A 19,592-nucleotide genomic window follows, 5' to 3' on the forward strand; every position below is an offset into this window, starting at 1 on the left:
ACTCCTAGGCCCTTAAAGGGTCCATGGTCTATTTCCACCCACCTGGCTTTTTTTTTTTTTGCAGATAGTTTAGTTTAGGCCTAGAATAAAAGCTCTTGCGATACATGCACGAACCCCTTGGGCCTACGAAGAAGGAAAGCCCTCGCGCTAGCCGTGGGGAAGAGGATCGACATCACAGCCATGATGGCCGAGCGCACGCCGGATCCGCACGGGTCCAAAAGGCCCAAGGAAGGCGGCGGGCGGGCTGGCGGTTGGCCGCCGGTGCTTCGTTGTCATGGCTCAAGCGTCTGCCAGCGTTTCAGCCGCCTGAAGAATAGGATCGGGCAGGCTGCAGCCCGTTATGACGGCGGGAATCAGAGAGGATTGACGATACCTAGCTTCGAGGCTTGAAGGGATCCAAGCGTTTCGTATCCATTGACAAACTACGTAAATACAGCGTCTCCCCGTAGATCGGAGATCAGCGCCACCACGTGGAAAGGGCGAGGCGAAGCTATTACTGCCGTCGTCTTTGCATCCAGGCGTCGGCGTGAAAGTCCATCACCATGTCAGCCAACGAACGGAGCGACCAACAACGGCTGATCATCACCACCACCGAGCCACCGCAAGACGACACACCATACCACCACCAAACAAGCGACGACGAGGATGAATACGAAGCCGCCAACCACCGCCGAACGCGATCGAGTAGCCTTACTGGCGGCGCGGGCCTGCGCGGCGCCATCAAGGACTATGAATCCTCGTCGCTGATAGACCGCCCCGCCGCATCAGCGAGGAGCCCGTCCACTCCTGGCTTTGGCCCGGGCAACCCCTTCGACGACCCGCTGGGATATTCCAGGATACATGATGTAGACACGAGCTACGAGGGCGCAGGCGCGGCCATGGCTGGCGACGATGGTGCACTTGGCGGCGGCGGCGGCGGCAAGAAAGAACTCCGGGCCCTGCCTTCCTTGCCTCCCGTCAGCTTCGTGGACACCGGCCGCCCAAAGCCCTCGCCTGTCGAATCTCGGGACGGTAGGTTCGCGACGACCCTCTTGCGCAGCCGGTGGTCAGCACCTAGGGATGGCTACTGCGCAAACATTGCTCCAACTCCGAACCCTTGGTGTAACACTCGTCTCTGGTTGTCCCAGCCAGCGCCCGGATCATGACCGGTAGTAGAGGTCGTCCAAGTGTCTAGAAGCTCCACCAATAATATGCTGGCCATTGGGCGCGCAAGAATACTGCATTGCTTTGTTCTGCATTACTGACACGTCCTCTGCAGGCCTTAATTCGGACCAGCCCAGGCCTGTCGCAGAGCAATTCTACCAGCGTCGTAACAAGTGGCTAGCTTTGAGCGTCATCCTGCTGACGGCCTACTCAACCGTCTTCTCTGGCATATTCCTAGGCATTGCGCTTAGCCAACCACGCTGGCACTTCATTTCCGATACAGGCGCGCTATCCCCCGCAAATGCCTCCTTGTTGACGGCCATCGTTGCCAAATCCATAGAAATGTGCTTTGTCACGGCTTTTGTGGCTTTTTTGGGCCAAGTGCTGAGCAGGCGCAGTATAGAGGCAAAGGATGGGGGAACCGGTGTCACTCTTGCTGATATGAGCATGCGCAACTGGATCATGCAACCCGGCTTAATGGTCACCCATTGGGAGACGGTAAAATATGCAGGATTGAGTACCTTGGGCGTGTTGGCTTTCCTCGCTGCAATTGGCGCAATGCTATATACCACGGCATCCGATGCTCTCGGTGAGTAAAGCAGGCCTGTGTTTTTGCCGTGTTGATCACTGACAAGTATATGTAGTTCAACCGCAGCTCAAGTATGGGGACGTCGAGCAACGGGTGATGTCCGGAGAAGTTTGGACATCATTTGCGAATGCAGCTTACATCCAAGGTCAATGCGAAACCCCCATTGATCTCGAGATGGATCCACTCTTCAGGAACTCCACCTGCCTTGGCATTTCCTACGCTGCCAAGACCTTTCATGACTACCAGCAGTATATGGCGAGGTGGTACGAGCGCGCTCGCAACACCAGTTATACAGATGTGTCTGTCGACAAGAACGCTCGGATATCTGGTTACAGTTTGCTCAACTCAACAACCATCGTCAACGGCAGTTGGCTAGAAGTGACTGCAAAGGAGGTTGACGGCAGGATTGTCAACAACGTCAGTTTGGCCATGCCGCACGTGGGAGTGCAGCAAGCTGCGGCCGACAAACGCAACAAGATCCTGCAGCCGCAGGAGCTTAACGGGCTTGGCGCCTACACCCTTGTTGGTTCGACCGCATCTCCAGTTATCCACGTCCTTTGCGCCAACTTGGACCGCGAGGAGCTGGCCCCTCTTGTCTATGAAGCCTGGAATCACACTCAGCCGCTTGACCCGTTGGTGTGGCCAGCACAAATCAATCAGTTCGGCAAAGATGACTGGCTCAATTCAACGGTGGTTGATGACCTGTTTGGTTGGGGGAAGCGCTATGATGAGCACGCTCCGATATTCGCAAAATACCCAATGCCTTACAACACCCTCATGGGTGATCCCCTCGACTTTGATCGAAACTCAATATATATCTTGAGTCGCGATAACGACGAGACGCAGGAACGCTATTCACTCTGTCAGCTCAAAACTAGCCTGACCCCTAACTGTTCGACTACCTACTCAGCCGCTTTGGAAGGATCATCGTTAAGCGCGACATGCGACCCGGAGAAGGACGAAATGGCGTACATCCACAGCAATCCGGGTGCCGCTTTTGGCCATGCGACTGAATCCAGTAAATGGCCTTGGGTCGGCAGCGCGTGGGCTAGCAGTATATCCCTGAACGCAGGTATCTCAGATGGCAAGGCGTCGGATGCAAGACTGTTGACGCAGCTGATGCTGAGAGAGGCCAAGCTGAACCCGAAGCTGCCGAGCATAGCAGAAGCGCTCGCAGTCATGGCGAGCAGCACCCTGCTCACGTCAATCGAGGACAGTACCTTTTCGACGACTTGGGTAAGGATCGACGTTCCTTCGATGCCGTTTTTCCTTTACTGATTTGCAAACAGAATCACACTTCGGCTAGCTTGGACGTCCCGGAAACACAATATTTCAACGCAACATTGCGGGCCCGCGAATATGCATCCGGCCCCGTCGGCGATGCGCAAAAGGCACTGCACTTGATCCTGCTTCTTGTCTTCCTCATTAACTTAATTAGCCTATCCTACTTCCTCATGCACCGCGGCGCGCTAGTCACCGACGTCTCGGAGCCCCCTAACCTGTTCAGTCTGGCGGTCAACTCGCCGCCGGCAGCGAACCTGGTCGGCGCCGTTGGTGTTGGCGGCCCCGAAAGGCGGCAATACAAGGTGCAGTGGATTGTTGACAAGGTGGAAGACACGCTGCGCATGCGCCCAATGCACGCAGACGAGATCGAGGCGCGCCGCAGGCGTGGCATGTACAATTTGCGGCAGCAGCTCAACACTGTGAGCCTGGCGCGCGGGAACACGGTCGACAGTAGGGAGTCTGGCATCGAGCTGGTAAGCCCGGTCGCAAGCGTCTTCAGCCGGCTTAGCAAGAAGAAAAGCTTTGCGTAACGGATATGCGCTGCTTCCCCTAAAGCCGTGCGATTATAATGCGTTTGGACTTGTGTGGAAATACAAGTATTTGAGAGGGAAAGTTCATAGACATGGCGTTTGATACCCGGAATACCAACAGTCACCATAGGAATGACCTGACTCCCATAATACAGGATAGAGTAATACATTGAATGTAAGGCGTTAGCGGGGCGTACAACGGTGTTGAGGTTAAATATTGCTATAGATTATGACTTCGAGGGGTACACATTTCATTACAACCTTAACGTCCATCACCGTGAAGCGAGATGCACCGTAAAGCGAGATGGTGATAATTGTATAGAGTAGAAGAAAATACCCAGTTAAGATATATAGAGTCTGTGTATGCCCTAAGACCCTTTCACCCAGACCTAAGACTCGGGCTAGGAGCTAGGCGAGTACTCTGTCGGGCGGGACTAATTATATTATCTCCTATCTCGCTAGACGGTGGATCTCGGTTCGCGGTGACGGACATTACAGGCACAGGCTCAAGTGTAGATTTCTCTAAGAGTAACCTTGAAGTGTTAAATCTATTTACATCTAATAGGAGCATGTTTTTAGTTATACAAATCAGGAGTAATTTTATATATTTTCGCACCAACGGAGTATCACTCACCATGGAGATATGAACATTAACAATATCCCCGGCACCCTTAGTGTTCAGTTTCACTTGGACATATATATCAAAGAGAAATCAACAGTCGATCATGCCTTACAAGAGCCACCAAGCGGCTGTAGGATGGATGAGCGATACTGACCACCGGCCAATGTTTTCGCACATACGTAAGAAATCATTGCAGGCGTGAACATTTCTATAGCTACATGGCAATGCAGTTTCCATCTGCACTCGAGGGTATCCATTCCTAGCCGGTCACAAGCCTGACCACACAAAACAATAGTGCGCATACAGAAGGCAGGCACACCCGCATCCCACCTCAATCCACTGCATGGCGTTCATGTGCGTTGAGGATGTTGATGGGAAGCTCGTCGAGACGTAGCTTTTTCTAATATTTACCCAAGAAGCCTCGTCCAATTAGAATAGGTACCGTGAAAACTCCCAACGCGCAAATGAATACCCCAAGTGTCCTCCTCGATAGATCATTACCACATCATTGACTGTCGTCGGAAAGAAACCATCCGTCGTCAGCACCGGTCGCTTACGCACTATGGTGGTATCACGGTTATTCTCTAGTCATTTGTATATCAGCCTGAATAGGCCGTCGAACAAGGTAGACATAGCACCGGGGGGTATCGTGAAACAATGAGCGCAAAAACTTACAAGAGAGAAAGCGTAAGGTCGCCACGAATGCTGGCCTTGAGCTCGATTTCGACTTCCAAATTCGCTTCGAGCTTCAGCTTTAAGCCATCCTGCTCGTCCAACGCGCTCTTCTTTTCTTCCGAGTCCACTTTGTAGGGCTGGTTTGGATTGGTGCCCCGCATGGGAATCTCACCCCGCATGGCGCGAGCGTGGGTGACAGGCCCGTCCATGGAGGTGCTGTCGGGTCCTATGCGTTCGAACATTTGCATCTGCTGCAGCTCGCCATTGGCGTCGGCCTCTTCCAAGGCCTCGAGGCTGTTTGTCTTCATGTATTTGCCCTCGTCCATGGCCTTTTGGATGCGCCTGCGACGCTCGCGGCGAGACGAGGAACGGGAGCGATTCGACTGCTGGCCAGCCTCGCGCTTGGCTTGCTTCATGGCATTTTCCTGCTTCTGCTGCTGCATGGTGGTGCGCTGAGACTGTACCTCAGCCTGGAACTGCTTGGGGTGGTCTCCCTCGGAGTCGGACATGATGGCGGTGTTGAATATGGAAGTTTGGAGGATTTGGGTGGACGAGGGGAAAGGAAGACAGCACAGATGGAGGGAGGTAAGGAGCTCAGGACCAGCCTCGTGGCAGCAACAGGGCAACTATCGCTAGCTAGCGGGCGGGAATGCAAATCAAGAATGCTGGAACGCAAGCAGCCGGGACACGCGGGTGAGATGCATGCTGACACGCCGAATGACGTCAAGTGGCGGAGTCGTAGATTCAAGCCACTGCCACTCAACCGCCCGACCCACCCGCCGGCGGCTGCCGAATTCCGGATCCTTCGCGACTGACGACTCTTGACTGCACTTCCGAGACACTAGAATAGCAACTAAAGGAACCTGCCATTACCATTCGACTTGCTACGAATAACAACAAATAATTACACCGCCAAAACCTGTTCCCCGTATCCTGCGTGACTCGTGACGTTTACCCGTGCATTCATTTCCACCTTAGTTACTGCCACGCCGTTAGTTTCAGTGCCAGGATCAAGGCTGTCGTGGTGCTGTACTTACAGTAGTCCCAGAGTCAGGTCACCGTGAATCTTCGCCTTGAGCTGCACTTCAATGTCCAGGTTCAGCTCAAGGCGCAGGCGGAGTTGCTCGCCCTTGCCGCCGTCCTCTTCCTCGCCTCCTCCACCTCCGGTCAAGCCGCCCAGGGCCTTGCCCGCAGTGTCGCCAACTTGGTTGACGGCGTTGCCGGCCGTATTTTGCACCATGTCGCCGGCGCCGCTGACAAGCTCACCGCCAGGCACATTCTCGGTAATGCCGTCAAGCGGTCCGCCGCCGCCCTGCTGCTTGCCTCCCTTCTGCCTCTGGCGCTGACGGTTGCGACGTCCGCCAGACGCCGAAACATCGGAGCGAGGAATTGACTCGGTGTCGCTGTCGGGGACATTCCTGCGACCTCGGCCACGAGACTGGCGGCGCCTAGACTGCGATTGCTTGCGCTCCGGTTCTGGCTGGGGCTCGGGCTCGCCGTCCACTTCTCCATCAGCATCGGCCTCTGCGTCTGATTCTCCTGCCGCCGGCGATTGGTCCGGAGTGGGTTGCTGCTGAGTCTCCTCTTGCTTCTTTCCAAGCTTCTTGGGGGCTTTCTTTTCGGTGGTCTTCTTGTTCGAGCCCTGAGCGCCTCCGCCAACGGATGCGTTGCCCTGCGCCTGGCCCTCGGCGCCTGCAGAGGCTTGGGTCTCGTCGGTCGTCTTGTCCGCCATGGTTTTGTTCTGTTATGTACGAGCTGAGAGGGAAGGATGTGTGTGGGTAGAATTAGAAGGTAGTAGCTGGGTCAGAGGTGCAGGAAGAGGATCCGAAGGGGAGAAAAGAGAAAGGCACGCGCGAGCAAGTTTGCAACCCAGACGGACCTGGCCGTCTTAGCGCAGACGAGGTGACGAGCCACGCAACCCTACCTGTGACGCAAGTTGGTAAGGATGGGGCAGCCCTGTGGCACGGTGGGTCGCAGGACAAGTCCCGGTTTCAGTCAAAAGCGGGAGCCCGTGCCAGGTTTCCATCGCGACCGCAGCCATGCCGTCGTCATCCGGCCTGATTATGATTCAATGAGACGGAAAGCCGCAAGAGGACGGGGATCGTGGCTTGATTCAGACGAGTCGTGGCTGGCCGGGTGGATGAGGGGCAGGGCTTGGCCGAGAGTCGTGACTGGAAGCGGAGGTGCCGGGCCCGAGCGTTGCCTGGCTCCGGGCGGGAAAATCGCGGGGTGCCATGTCCCACGTCCAAACATCGACATACAGGAGCTTGGGAGCAGTCTTGCTATGGCCGCCGATCCGCATGCGCACGAGGCCGCCGCAAGGCAGCGCATCGTCTCGCACATGAATGCTGACCACCAAGACTCAGTATGTCCTTCCCCCTTTTCCCTCCCTCCCTCTCCTCCGGTTGATGGTTTTCGCCTGCTAGGTTCGTCGCTATCTCGAGCACTATTGCAATGTCTCGTCGTTCGCCGCCCGCAATGCGCGCCTGGTGGGCATGTCTCTGGGCTCCATGAGCATCCAAGCCGCAGGCCACCGCTACAACATCCCCCTCGAGCCGCCCATGCAGTCGTGGCGCGAAGCCCGTGAACGCGTGATCAAGATGGATCAGGACGCCGTGACTGCACTGCGCAGAAGCGACATCACCGTCAAGACATATACGCGACCACGAGGATTTCACGCTGTGGTGTTCACAGTCTGTTCCCTCACTTACGTCTTGGTCTCGAGACGAGCAAACGCCCTCCCGGGGTCATACATCCATGATTACATTCTCAAATATGTGCCAGCACTAGCAAGCTTCACAGCCAAGGTACAGCCAATCATTCTGGTATTGATGATTGTTATTCATGTGTTCGAATCCTCTATCATGGCGCGCAAACTGGGCAAACACAACGTGCCCTTTGGCGGTGGGTTGTGGTGGTGCTGGATTACATCGTGCTTCATTGAGGGTTTTGGGGCTCTGCAAAGGTGACCATTTCTTTTCGAAGCGCTGGCGCAAAACGAGCAGAGGCTGACAAGTTGCTACAGGGTCGACGCTCTCGTGCGCAAGGGCCGGCTGGAGAAGGAGAAGGCGAAGCACTGAAAGCGGGTCGACCAACGTGGCGGGCTTGGAGAGGCACGAGTCATAGTACAGTACAACGGGAGCTTAAAATAGCTCGCGAGGTGCAGGCCTCCTGGTGGTGGTTGGGTTTGTGGAGGTGGGTGGAGGTGCACGGCGATGGGCAGATCTGCAGATGGAGGGAGCGCTAGCCGCTAAGGCGCGGGGGAGTATCGTGGATCAATGGAGCAGCGGAGCACATCGTGGAGCCAAAAGTATGGAGACGACGTGGCCATCAGCATGCGAGTGAGTGGTGGTGGTGAGAAGGATTATATTTGGAGGACCGACGTGCAGCCTTGTGACAGCGCGACAGACAAGGACATGTTCAGGCGCCCAAGATTGCCAATTTCGCGCGTGCCGAGCCAATCATCTCCGACGGGCTCCCGGGAAGAGCCGCTGACATAGCTCACTCCCGCCCAGCTCCTTCCGCGGGCTATGATTGAGCCTCGTGAAACGCGCGCATCGGACATGACGCTCGACGGCCCTTCTTTTCTTTCCATCCCGCCACTCCTCCTTCCATGCCAGCTAGCTTCTGCTCTTCACTCACCTGCTGCCACCACCCTCAGCCATGGCGGCGCAACGCCCGAGCCGCCTCTCGTTTGCCACGCCGCTCTTCGACCGCACCAGGGACAATTCACCCGCCGCCTCGCCAACCCGCGATCGCCGGAAGAACATGAGCATCAATGACTCCACTTGGGCCGTCTCTCCCTCTGTCACTCTCAAGGCCTTCACCGAAGGCCTGTCCTCGCCTGCCGGCGCCAACGAGCAGGACCTCCTGAAGGGCATCGCCAATGCCTCAAGCGCCGAAAAGGAACTCGGCGCCAGAGTCGCCCTCGCCACCAAGAAGCTCAAGACCTGGTGTGTCGAGCTGGACCGCTGGAAATGGTCGGGCAGCTTCGATGTACCGCAGGAAAAGGAGTCCGACATTCAGGAGAAGAGCACGGATCACTGCGCCGATAATGGGCCCGCCGAGGCGCCGTCCGGAGGTACACACGTTGGCGCAAAGGAACATTGGGGTTCTCTACCGGCCGCACAGGTCTTGGCCTACGGAGAGCGCATAGACCAAATCAAGGAAGAGTTGGAAGCTTTGAACATGGACGAATTGAAGGGCCACATCCTCGACATGCATCCGGCCGACAGATCTCGACCCAACGCCAATTTCGGAGACAAGCCCACTCAACCGGTCCTGCTGGACGACTTCTCATTTGTCGTGACTCAGACCATGCTCCAAGCGCTGCCTTACCTGTCAATGCTAAATCAATTGACGGGTGTTTGGTCGGTGCGTCTGGCCGTGCTTCGGGAAGTGCCACTTTTCTTGATCGGCCTTGACGGCGCAAGGACAGCCATGCGCTTGGGCTGGGATGCCCTGGAACTTCCCGGGCAATCGCAACAATCCACAAAGGCATTGAGCGACTGGAAAGAAGCCGTCAAGACCATTCGTGGCGTGCTTCAGGATAAGATCAGCACTCTTGGGCAAAAGTTGGATGGGATGCTTGATGCACTGGAGGGAAGGGAAGACGTCATACCTGACCACTGGATAGATGACTTCGAGGCCCTTGAGACAGATTACACCAAATGGGCTGTCGAGGCCCAGAGGCGGCTGTTTGAGGTCGACATGCTGATGTCTAGACCTCCGGAAAAGCTCACCAGGCCGACGTCGGCTCGCGGGGCGGGTCAGCCCTTTAGACTCAGTGGCAGTCAGTTCGCCAAGCATGGATTGTTATCGGCGGCCAACGATTTCACTCTGCAAGAAGACCCGGCCGAGTCACCGAAGCGTAGTGGTAGTGTCGCGGAGATGATGCAGAGCGGGCCATCCCTCTTGCATCCCACTCAAGGTGATAAAGGCCATCAACGGACTAGGTCGAACTCCGAACCGCATCTCTATCTTCCACAGTTCCACAGCCCCCGGTTTGAGCGCACGGAAGTGGGCAATGGGCCTTTGATTGAGGTTTCCAATCCTGTCGAAGCGGCTGTCTTGTCGGCGTCGGAGCATATGCCTGGAGAATCGAAGCAATCCCAACATCAGAAGGAGGAATCTGTCGCCCCCGAAACACCCGATCCTGCGGGCCTTAAGCGCGCTTCTGTAGCTTCTACTCAATCAATTGCTCCGGCTCCGGTCACCGACATCAGTGCCAGCCAAAACAGTAGTTCACGACAGGCCGCCAGGCCTCCGCAAGAGTTGTATGATGGCTCGTTGCCAGCGCTCTCACATGGCGGCAACGCATCAGTTACGGATGAGGACGAAATAAAGTCACCATCCCGCAGCATCGATGAGCAAAGCGTCGAAGTAGGAACGCCCGAGCGACGGTACTCTCAAGAGTATTATCCTGACTCCTCCCCAGAATCAAGCTTTGGCGGGAGCTTTGAGGATTCTCCATCACTACGCCAACTTCCAAAGAAACTCCGTGGGAGAGCACCGCCTTCATCTTTGAATTCGACCATGCCAAAGCGTCGAGCTGCCATGGACCGATCTCGCCTTATATCTGCGGGAGATTATTTGGCAAACTTCGACGATTACACTGTCTTTGACAGCTCGGATTCCCCGGCAACGCTCTCTGGTGGCCTCGGTGTTCCTAAAAGCAACAAGAACCGGCGGGTATCCAGCGCAACCGAAGACTTAGAGAAACAGATTCGTCGGATCATCACCTCCGTGCACGCTCCGATTCGCCTTACTTCCGGCCATGATTCCTCCGACTCATCGCCAATAAATTACAAACCGAATCGTAATGTCTCCGGCTCCCGTCCTCCTTCTTCACTAAGGGTTTCTCGCACACCAAATGCTGCTTCCATGACCATGTCTCCCGTTAAGCCTGAAAACGAGAGATCGGTCAGCGCCCGTAGGTCTGTATCTCATGGAGATTCTGGCATCAAGCTCTACCACCTCATGCAACCAGGCAGAGATAAGCCTATCAAGCTTTTCGTTCGCAGGGTTGGTGAGAATGGCGAGAGAGTCATGGTTCGTGTTGGAGGCGGTTGGGCTGATCTGGGAGAGTATCTGAGGCAATACGTTGAGCACCATGGGAAACGGGTGGTCTCAGACGGCAAGTTTGAAGTCCTGGGTATCGAAGAAAACCAAGAATGGAACGCAGCCCGGCCTACAAGCTCCCACAGCTCTGATAGCGTCAAGGGAGGCCGTCCGGGTGGGTTGCCACCGGCCCCGACGTCGAACGGCAGTACGCCTGGAATGTCCCCCACGAAATCTTCGAACAGCGTGTCTCGCCCAGGTAGCGCCATGACAACATACACTCCTAACGGAATGGAAGACATACCGGAGATCGGCGCATCGGGAACTTCACAGAGGTCTTGGCAAGGTTCAGAGGTTGGCCTTGCGGGTCCAAACACGAAGAAGCTGGAACTGTCCGAGGAGAAACTGGAGTGGATCGAAGGTATGATGGAACAAGCCAAGAGGTTGGGTACAAAGGGTGCCAACAGGAAGGTCCTCATGAAACACTAGCGGAGTGCAAGTGTTACTGGACGGATTTCTTTTTTCTTTTTTACTTTTCATGTGCGGGGCGTTCACCGGATGGATGGGCAAGCAGTGATATCCCAATGGCCTAAGGCACATTGACCCGGGAGGGTTGGCATCCTGGTGGGTGAGGATCGGATGGACGGGACGACAATGACGATTCGGACTCAGCGGGATCTGGGCCCTAGTCGTGAGGAAGACGGGTTCCTTTGTAGACAATACAATACAGACAGTATAGATGGTTACCAGACGTCCTATTCGTGCGATGTGGCTTTGTGCATGGTGTTGTGGCTGGCGGTGCCACGGTGCCTAGGAGGGGTTACTTTGGGGTACGTAGTGCGGCTTGACGCACGGACAAACGTTAGTTCCATAACGTCAATCACCGCGTCTCCGAACACCTCTTGCGCTTCACGCAACTCTCTTTGCTTGTGGTCATGGACTGGCCTTGACTCCGTTTTCTGCCACAATTTTCTGCTGCACTGGTCCATGGAGAACCTCTCGATTAATGACCCGCCTCCCGCGGGAGGACAAGAAGCACAGCAACATGCCCAGCCCATGCCACCCATGGTCCCCCAGCTCCCGCCGCAGATGTTCACCACCGCCGCTCAACTTCTCGACTTGACCGACAGTTGGTCCACCCCTGGCCTTTCGCAATTGGTGTAACCTATGCTAACCTCACGCGCTTAGAGAAGCTCATGGTCGCTCTGCGTGATGGTAGAAAACTTATCGGTGTGCTGAGAAGCTGGGATCAATTCGGTATGATCCTTCACGCCATGCCTTGCTGGTGATACAGTCCGCTGACATGAAAGTTTGCAGCCAACCTTGTCCTGCAAGACACCACGGAACGGATCTTCGTCCAGAACCTCTACGCTGATATCAACCGCGGCATTTTCCTTGTTCGCGGAGAGAACGTCCTGCTGCTCGGCGAGATTGTATGACTCCCTATATCACCGCAGACCAAATTCTTAAAAGGACCCGAGCTGACCCGAATGCCTCGCAGGATCTGGACAAGGACGACAACATCCCTGAGCCATTCCAGCAAGCACCAGCCGAGCAGGTTTTCGCCCTACAGAAGCAAGAGATAGAGGAGCGCAAGAAGAAAGATAAGCGTCGGCAAGCCAAGCTGCAAGCATACGGCTTCGAGGGTGAGCATGGCGGAGAGACCATTCTGTGAAGGAAAATGCGCAGCACCAATGTCTTGCGATCGAAAGGGATCTAGTCCCGACGTTATGGAGCCCTACAAGCTAAGGCTCAGGCGCAGTGTGAGGAAGCAGAATATTGTGAAATGCTACTCATACGAGAGACTGCAGTCAAATGCTGCTGCGTCGAAGTGTGCAAGCTGCGCCAGATACCACTGGTACCTTCTTTGACTGCAGTATATCAAAATGAATTGAATCACTGAGCGCACAATGCATTCTTAATCATTGTCCTAGTTTGTGGAGGCAGTATTGGTGCCATATCATCTGCTTTAATCAAACCACAGGCCGGTGTATGGCAGCTGCGCAAAGATGCATATGTTTAATGGAGGCCGCTTGAGTGCGGATTTGTCCGCCGACTAGCTAATCCCTCGTAGTCATTCCACATTCCGATGTTTAATCGCCGGCATACTTGTGCGTCCGCAGCATACTGGACGGTGATGTAACAATCACTGCCCTAGCAGGTAACCCTTTAACTTCTTCAGCGATCCACAGAAAAATCGGTATCCTGGTTCTTCTCCACGCTGACGTTTTCTCCGTAGAGCTTCTGGGTCAAAGCCACAAATTCTTTCATGCCGTCACCGCTTTCCCCTTCATAGTTCTGCACTCGCAAGATCTGCCTTACAGCACCTTTGTCAGCAGCTTCCTGCTTCCATGGCCCTCTCGGCCTGCCATCTCCTCGACCTCGTCCACGACCTCGTCCACGATATCCGCCACGATATCCTCTGTTTCCGCGGCTATGGGAAGCGGGTGCAACATCGTTCGATGACGGTTCGAGAGTGGAAGCGTATATCCTTTGCAGTTGGGAGCGCAAACCCGGATGTCTCTGGAGGAGGTGCTGTAGGGTATGGTTGCTCAAAAGCGCATTGAACGGTGTGTCATCAGAAGACTGTGGCAGGGTTGCGCTGGCCAGAAAGGGTGCGCTGGGTTGCGAAAGGTGAGCTTCCGAAGAGGGCACGATGTCTGTGGTTGGATCGTCAGGCGTTTCATGGACCGGCTTGTGCACTTTGAAGCAGTTGAGCGAGCAACTGAACCTTTATCAGCGAACTAAATCAGTTTGAGAGAAGGTATGTATGAGTTGAAGCATACTATCGTATTTCGCATGATGGACATTTGTATTTCGGTGGTCGCTCAGTGCAAACCCCACAGAGTGTCGACATGATGCAGTGATAATTAAGGGCAGCTACTTCGTACATAAAAAAAAGAAACGTCTTTATTCTAAATTTATCTTACTTAGTAATAGATATCTATAGATATACTATATACTACTAGTAACTATTTTTATTAAATTATTTTTTTTTAAATAAATATATTAATTATTTTTACTTTAAGTAATAAACTAGTTAATAAAATCTAAGAGTAAATATTTAAATAATACTAATAATATATTATATAGTAAAAAAAATATATTTATATATATTATTATTATATTATATAGTTTTAAATCTTTAGTTTTTTTTTTAAAAAAAATATATAAAAAAAATATTAAAAAAAAATAAGCTTAAGAGCTACTGCTTAATTTAAATTTTATAACAAACTCTTTAGTTTTAAAAAAAATTTCTTATTAGTAAATTAGATAAAGTAATAAAAAGCTAATTAAATACTTAAAGCTTAGTACTAAATAGCTATCTATTAAAGTATTCTCTATTTTTTTAAAAATTTTACTAATATATATTAAAGCTTTAAGCTATAAATATAGTAACTAATTTATTTATTTACTAAGATATATATTTTTTCTAAATATTTTCTAAGATACATATATTATTTCTAAGATAAATATATATATCATAGAATTTTTTTTTTACTATATATATAGCAATTTATTATAAAAATATATATTTTAGAACGGCTATTTACTAAGATATATAATTTTTTTCGTATAATTTCTAAGATACACATATCGAAAAAGTCTCTCTAAGACATATATATATATATATATGTATATATTAAATATTTCTATATATTTCGATTTATTATAATATATTACAAAAACGTATATCTTAGAAATAAATTTTAAAAGATATATATATCTTACAAAATACTCGAAAAAAATATATATATCTTAGAATAATATATTTTTTTAGGAATATCTTTATTTATTTTTTTGTAAATATATTTTGCTTTTTTTTTAAAGAATATATTTTGCTATTTTTAAGAATATATATATTTTTTTAAGAATATACTTTTAAAAATATATCTTCTCTTAAGAATCTATTTCGATTTTTTAAGAATATTTTTTTTAAAGAATATATATTTTCTTTAAATATATTTATTCAAGACTATATTTTTTAAGAATATATTCTTTTAATAATATATTCGATTTTTTATGAATAATTATTAGTTTTTTAATTTTTTAGGAGTTTATTCGTTTTTTTAAGAATATGTTTAATATAATAAGAACATATTTTCTAAAAAATATATTTCTAAGGTATATAATTTTTCGATATTTATTTCTAAGATATATAATTTTTTTAAATATAATTTCTAAAATATACATATATTTTTTTTTAAATATAGTTCTAAGATATGTAATTTTCGTAATAAAATACTATATATACAGCGTAAAACTCTAAGAAAAATATATTTATATATCTTAGAAATACTATATATATCTTAGAAATTATACGAAAAAAATTATATATATTAGTAAATAGCCGATTTTAAAGCTATATTTAAAAAAAATAGATATCTCTTAGTAGGCCCTATTTACTAAAATATCGTTTATATTTATTAAATATAATAGAAGAAAATATTTACTACTTTTTCTATATCACGATATTTTAGTACCTTTACTATTTCTAAAATAGAGTAAAAGATAATTTACTACTATAGGCTATCTATCTTAGTAATTAATCTTCTATTTCTAAAGTATATCTTTTAACTCTATTATTAGAAATAGCGATCTTACGCCTATAAAAGCTCTTACTATATATAAACTTTCTCTTATAAAAAGTAGTTATATATAAGTAGAAATAGTATATAGATAAATACTTTTAATATTTTATTTTTTTACTAATTAAGTCTTAGTAAAAGTATAAAGTAATATAATAGAGATAGTATCTTAGTAAATAAAGTCTAAGAAATAAATTTTAAAAATATATCTCTCTTTCTTTAGAATATACTTAGCTTTTTTTTTTTAGAAAAATAATAAATCTATTTTTTTTTTAGAAAGAAATTATTATAAAAATAAATCTACTAATTTTAATTTTAATTTTAAAAAAAGCGAAATATATTTTAGAAAAAAGTAAAATATATTCTTTTAGAAAAAAGTAAAATATATTCTTTTAGAAAAAGTAAAATGTATTCTCTTTAAAAAAAAAAGAATATAGTTTTTAAAAGAAATAATTTCTAAAATATATATATAATTAAGTTTTATTTCTAAGATATAATTTTTTTAATTTAATTTCTATAATATATATATATATATATATATATATATATATTTAATTTTTATTTCTAAAAAATTATTTTTTTTTAGCTTAATTTCTATAATATATACTTTTTTATTTTATTTCTAAGATAAAAAAAAATAAATATTATAGTATATTATAAAAATATTTAAAGTATATATATTTTAGAGAAACTTTTTTTTAGATATATTTATCTTAGAAATATACTTTAAAGTAGTTTTTTTTTATAAGAATTTATTTTACTTTTATAAGGATATACTTTACTTTTTAAAAATATAATTTACTTTTTTTTTTAAAAAAAAAAGATCTATAAAAATATTCTCTCTAAAAAAAGCTAAGTATAATTTTTTATAAAAAAAGAATAAAACATACTAGAAGAAAGAGTTTTTTTATTATTTAAAAAAAGAAATATACTTTTTCTTTTTTTTAAAAAAAAAAGTAGAATATATTCTTAAAAAAAAAGAGAAGAATATTTTTACTTAAAAAAGTAAAATATACTCCTAGAAAAGAAGAATATATATTTTTTTTAAAGAAAATCTAAAAAATAAAATATATGCTAAAAAGAAAACACCTTTATAATAAATTACTAGTATATATTTAGTAAAAAATTCTAAGATATTAATTTTTTTTATTTATCTTTAAAATAATATATATATCCTAAATAAAATATCTATATATATATATAATAGTATAAAGCTAAATAGATTTATATTTTATAAATAAAACTTAATAATATATATTTTTTTTAAAAATTATTTTTCTAAGATATATTTAATTTTTTCTTAAAAAATATGTTTGGGTAAAGTTACTTTTTTTTACTAATATATTTTTCAAATATAATTATTTAGCTTTTTTAATAAAAAAAAGATTTCCTAAATACCTAGTTTTTTTTTTCTAAAAAAAAAGTAAAAAAAATTAAAAAAAATTAAAAGTTAAACTATACTAGTTTATAGTTTATTTATATAAAAAGCTAAATAAATTTAAAAAATTTTATAGTATTTAAAAAAGGTTATTCACTAAGATATAGTAACTTAGTTAAATAATTTATAAAATAAATAATTATTACTATTTTCATAAATAAATAAGTATTATTATAATTTAATATTTTTTAAAAATATACTTTTCTAAAATAAAAGCTTTTATATTTTTTACGGCTATTTACTAAGATATATATATATATATATACACTTTTATAAAATTTTTATGATATATAGTATTTCTTGATATATATATCGAAAAAGTCTCTCTAAGATATATACTTTTTTATATATTTCGCTTGTAAATAAATATATTATAGTATATTATAAAAAACATATATATCTTAGAAAAAAAATCAAAATATATATATATCTTAGAAATTTAGCGAAAAAAAAAAGCGTGTATCTTAGAAATATATTTAAGAAAATATATATATCTTAGAAATTAGTTCGAAAAAAATTATATATCTTAGTAATTTTTTTTTTAAAAAAAAAACATATTACTACAAATAATAAATATATTCTTAAAAAAAACCGAATATATTCTAAAAAAAAATATACTCTTAGAAAAATTGAATATATTCTTAAAAAATATATTCTTAAAAAACGAATAAACTCCTAATTTTTTTATTTAAAAAAAACCATTAAATATTTACAAAAAGTCGAATATATTTCTAAAAAAAAAAGTCTTAAAAAAACGAATAAATTCTAAATAAATTTTTTTTATTAGGATTGCGTTCTTGTTATCTAATTTAATTTAGTTTAGACTCTTAAAACTTAGAATTTATAAAAAAAAATTAGTTCAATTAGAATCTACATTCTTAAAACTTAGAATTTTCGAAAATATTTAGTTTAATTAGGATCTACTTAGGTCTCAGTCGCAGGAAGAAGAAGAAGAGATTAATTTTTTATAGTTCTACTTTTAGGCGTTTAGGTATTCTATTTAGTTATTTCTTTTAAGAATATATTCGATTTTTTTAAGCATATATTCGATTTAATAAGAATATATTTTCTAAAAAATATTTCTAAGATACATAATTTTCTAAAAAATATTTCTAAGATACATAATTTTCGAAAATATATTTCTAGGATACATAATTTTTTAATATAATTTTCTAAGATATATATTTATTTTTAGTAATAAAATACTATATATATATATTTATATATCTTAGAGTTATTATATATATCTTAGAAATTTTACGAAAAAAATATATATCTTAGTAAATAGCCTATTATTTATATACTAAATACTTAATATAGAATATTAATAAAAATGTATAGCTTTTTTTAGAGTATATAGAGTAGTACTTTTAGTTAAAAAAATTTAATTTTTCTTATTTTAGAAAAATATACTATACTATAAGAGTATTTATTTTTAAAATAATATCTAATATATATATATATAATTTCTAGACTTTTATTATTTAAGAAGTCTTTACTAAAGGTAAATATAACTATATATATAATATAAACTAAACTAAATAGTATATAAGATAAAATATAATCTAAAATAAAATATTTTAAAACTAAGTTTAAGTTTTTCCTAAAAGTCTTAGTAAATAAATACCTACTATATTTATCTTAGATATAATTATATAGAATATATTTATAAAAAGCTAAATATCTATAAGAAAAAAAAGTTATAGAAATTATTCTAGAAAATAACTAGAATTTTTTTTAGAATAAAATTAAAAGTATTTTCTAGAATAAATTCTATAAGCTTTTATTATTTTTTAAATTTAAAAATAATAAATATATTTAAAAAGAAAAAGAAAGGCTTAGCTTTATTTAAACTATATTAAAATTATACTATATACTATAAATAATACTTTTTTTAGATTTATATATTTTAAAAAGTGAGTTATAAACCTATATATAATATAAAAAAAATTCTAAAAAAGTTTTATTTATAGCTATTTACTAAGATATATACTTTTTTAAGAATATTTTCTAAGATATATATACTATTTCTAAGATAAATTTATATATATATCTTAGAACGGCTATAAGTTACTAAGATATATAATTTTTATTTATATATTTTCTAAGATATATATATCGAAAAAGTCTAAGATATTTTTTTTTTAAAGTTTTTCTATATATTTCGATATACTATAATATATTATAAAATTATATATCTTAGAAATAAAATCGAAAAATATATATATCTTAGAATTTTATTTTTAGGAATATCTTTATTATTTCTTAAGAATATATTATTAAAAAAAATTCGAATTATATTCTTAAGAAAAAATAAATTCTTAAAAAAAAGTAAAATATGTTCTTTAAAAAAGCGATATATATATATTTTAAAAAAAATTACTATATATTTTGCGAATATTTCCAAGATATATATATATATTTATCTTAGAAATAATATGTGTATCTTAGAAAATACTCGAAAAAATATATATATCTTAGTGAATAGCCGAACAATATATATATCTTAGTAAATAGCTAATATTTATAATTTATATATATATATATATATTATATTAGTAGAGAATATTTAACTAAATATATATATTTTAGTAAATAGCTCTATATATAGTTATTATTTTATTCTCTAAGATATATAGTTTCTATAGAAAATTATTAGATG

The 19,592-nt window shown here is 42.8% G+C and overlaps 7 protein-coding genes across 7 annotated transcripts; 4 read left to right on the forward strand and 3 right to left on the reverse strand.

Moving 5' to 3' along the window:
* The first annotated feature begins 548 nt into the window (after window positions 1-548).
* K452DRAFT_247695 (uncharacterized protein) lies at window positions 549-3,792 on the forward strand. The gene is made up of 4 exons (XM_033538071.1): window positions 549-1,011; window positions 1,259-1,732; window positions 1,788-2,968; window positions 3,022-3,792. The coding sequence occupies exons 1-4, from the start codon at window positions 879-881 to the stop codon at window positions 3,544-3,546; spliced, it is 2,313 nt and encodes a 770-aa protein (XP_033398991.1). The 5' UTR covers window positions 549-878; the 3' UTR covers window positions 3,547-3,792.
* Window positions 3,793-4,339: 547 nt separating this feature from the next.
* K452DRAFT_357629 (uncharacterized protein) lies at window positions 4,340-5,352 on the reverse strand (the record flags this gene model as incomplete). Its single annotated transcript, XM_033546135.1, has 2 exons — window positions 4,340-4,752; window positions 4,844-5,352. 2 exons carry the CDS (start codon window positions 5,350-5,352, stop codon window positions 4,746-4,748), a joined length of 516 nt encoding a protein of 171 aa, XP_033398992.1. The 3' UTR covers window positions 4,340-4,745.
* Window positions 5,353-5,737: 385 nt separating this feature from the next.
* On the reverse strand, window positions 5,738-6,681 carry K452DRAFT_168688 (uncharacterized protein). Its single transcript, XM_033535767.1, has 2 exons — window positions 5,881-6,681; window positions 5,738-5,824 (listed from the first exon to the last, which is right to left on the reverse strand). The coding sequence occupies exons 1-2, from the start codon at window positions 6,573-6,575 to the stop codon at window positions 5,818-5,820; spliced, it is 702 nt and encodes a 233-aa protein (XP_033398993.1). The 5' UTR covers window positions 6,576-6,681; the 3' UTR covers window positions 5,738-5,817.
* Window positions 6,682-7,099: 418 nt separating this feature from the next.
* On the forward strand, window positions 7,100-8,262 carry K452DRAFT_286109 (uncharacterized protein). The gene is made up of 3 exons (XM_033540232.1): window positions 7,100-7,208; window positions 7,270-7,808; window positions 7,869-8,262. The coding sequence occupies exons 1-3, from the start codon at window positions 7,128-7,130 to the stop codon at window positions 7,921-7,923; spliced, it is 675 nt and encodes a 224-aa protein (XP_033398994.1). The 5' UTR covers window positions 7,100-7,127; the 3' UTR covers window positions 7,924-8,262.
* Window positions 8,263-9,543: 1,281 nt separating this feature from the next.
* Window positions 9,544-11,773, forward strand: K452DRAFT_286112 (uncharacterized protein). The gene has a single exon (XM_033540233.1). The coding sequence runs from the start codon at window positions 9,554-9,556 to the stop codon at window positions 11,390-11,392; it is 1,839 nt and encodes a 612-aa protein (XP_033398995.1). The 5' UTR covers window positions 9,544-9,553; the 3' UTR covers window positions 11,393-11,773.
* A 195-nt stretch (window positions 11,774-11,968) lies between these two features.
* Window positions 11,969-12,578, forward strand: K452DRAFT_325877 (uncharacterized protein; the record flags this gene model as incomplete). The annotated part of the gene is made up of 4 exons (XM_033544812.1): window positions 11,969-12,032; window positions 12,092-12,160; window positions 12,221-12,336; window positions 12,405-12,578. 4 exons carry the CDS (start codon window positions 11,969-11,971, stop codon window positions 12,576-12,578), a joined length of 423 nt encoding a protein of 140 aa, XP_033398996.1.
* Window positions 12,579-12,887: 309 nt separating this feature from the next.
* On the reverse strand, window positions 12,888-13,760 carry K452DRAFT_268675 (uncharacterized protein; the record flags this gene model as incomplete). The annotated part of the gene is made up of 2 exons (XM_033538901.1): window positions 12,888-13,628; window positions 13,690-13,760. 2 exons carry the CDS (start codon window positions 13,758-13,760, stop codon window positions 13,082-13,084), a joined length of 618 nt encoding a protein of 205 aa, XP_033398997.1. The 3' UTR covers window positions 12,888-13,081.
* Window positions 13,761-19,592: the final 5,832 nt, after the last annotated feature.

Source organism: Aplosporella prunicola, assembly GCF_010093885.1.
Source record: "Aplosporella prunicola CBS 121167 unplaced genomic scaffold K452scaffold_9, whole genome shotgun sequence".
Lineage (NCBI taxonomy): Eukaryota > Fungi > Ascomycota > Dothideomycetes > Botryosphaeriales > Aplosporellaceae > Aplosporella > Aplosporella prunicola.

Coding starts and splice junctions, on each gene's coding strand:
- K452DRAFT_286109 (XM_033540232.1), top strand. CDS start 7,128: ATGGCCGCCGATCCGCATGCGCACGAGGCCGCCGCAAGGCAGCGCATC. Junction 7,209..7,269: donor ATGCTGACCACCAAGACTCA/GTATGTCCTTCC, acceptor TTCGCCTGCTAG/GTTCGTCGCTATCTCGAGCA. Junction 7,809..7,868: donor GGTTTTGGGGCTCTGCAAAG/GTGACCATTTCT, acceptor AAGTTGCTACAG/GGTCGACGCTCTCGTGCGCA.
- K452DRAFT_247695 (XM_033538071.1), top strand. CDS start 879: ATGGCTGGCGACGATGGTGCACTTGGCGGCGGCGGCGGCGGCAAGAAA. Junction 1,012..1,258: donor GCCTGTCGAATCTCGGGACG/GTAGGTTCGCGA, acceptor CGTCCTCTGCAG/GCCTTAATTCGGACCAGCCC. Junction 1,733..1,787: donor CACGGCATCCGATGCTCTCG/GTGAGTAAAGCA, acceptor AAGTATATGTAG/TTCAACCGCAGCTCAAGTAT.
- K452DRAFT_168688 (XM_033535767.1), bottom strand. CDS start 6,575: ATGGCGGACAAGACGACCGACGAGACCCAAGCCTCTGCAGGCGCCGAG.
- K452DRAFT_286112 (XM_033540233.1), top strand. CDS start 9,554: ATGCTGATGTCTAGACCTCCGGAAAAGCTCACCAGGCCGACGTCGGCT.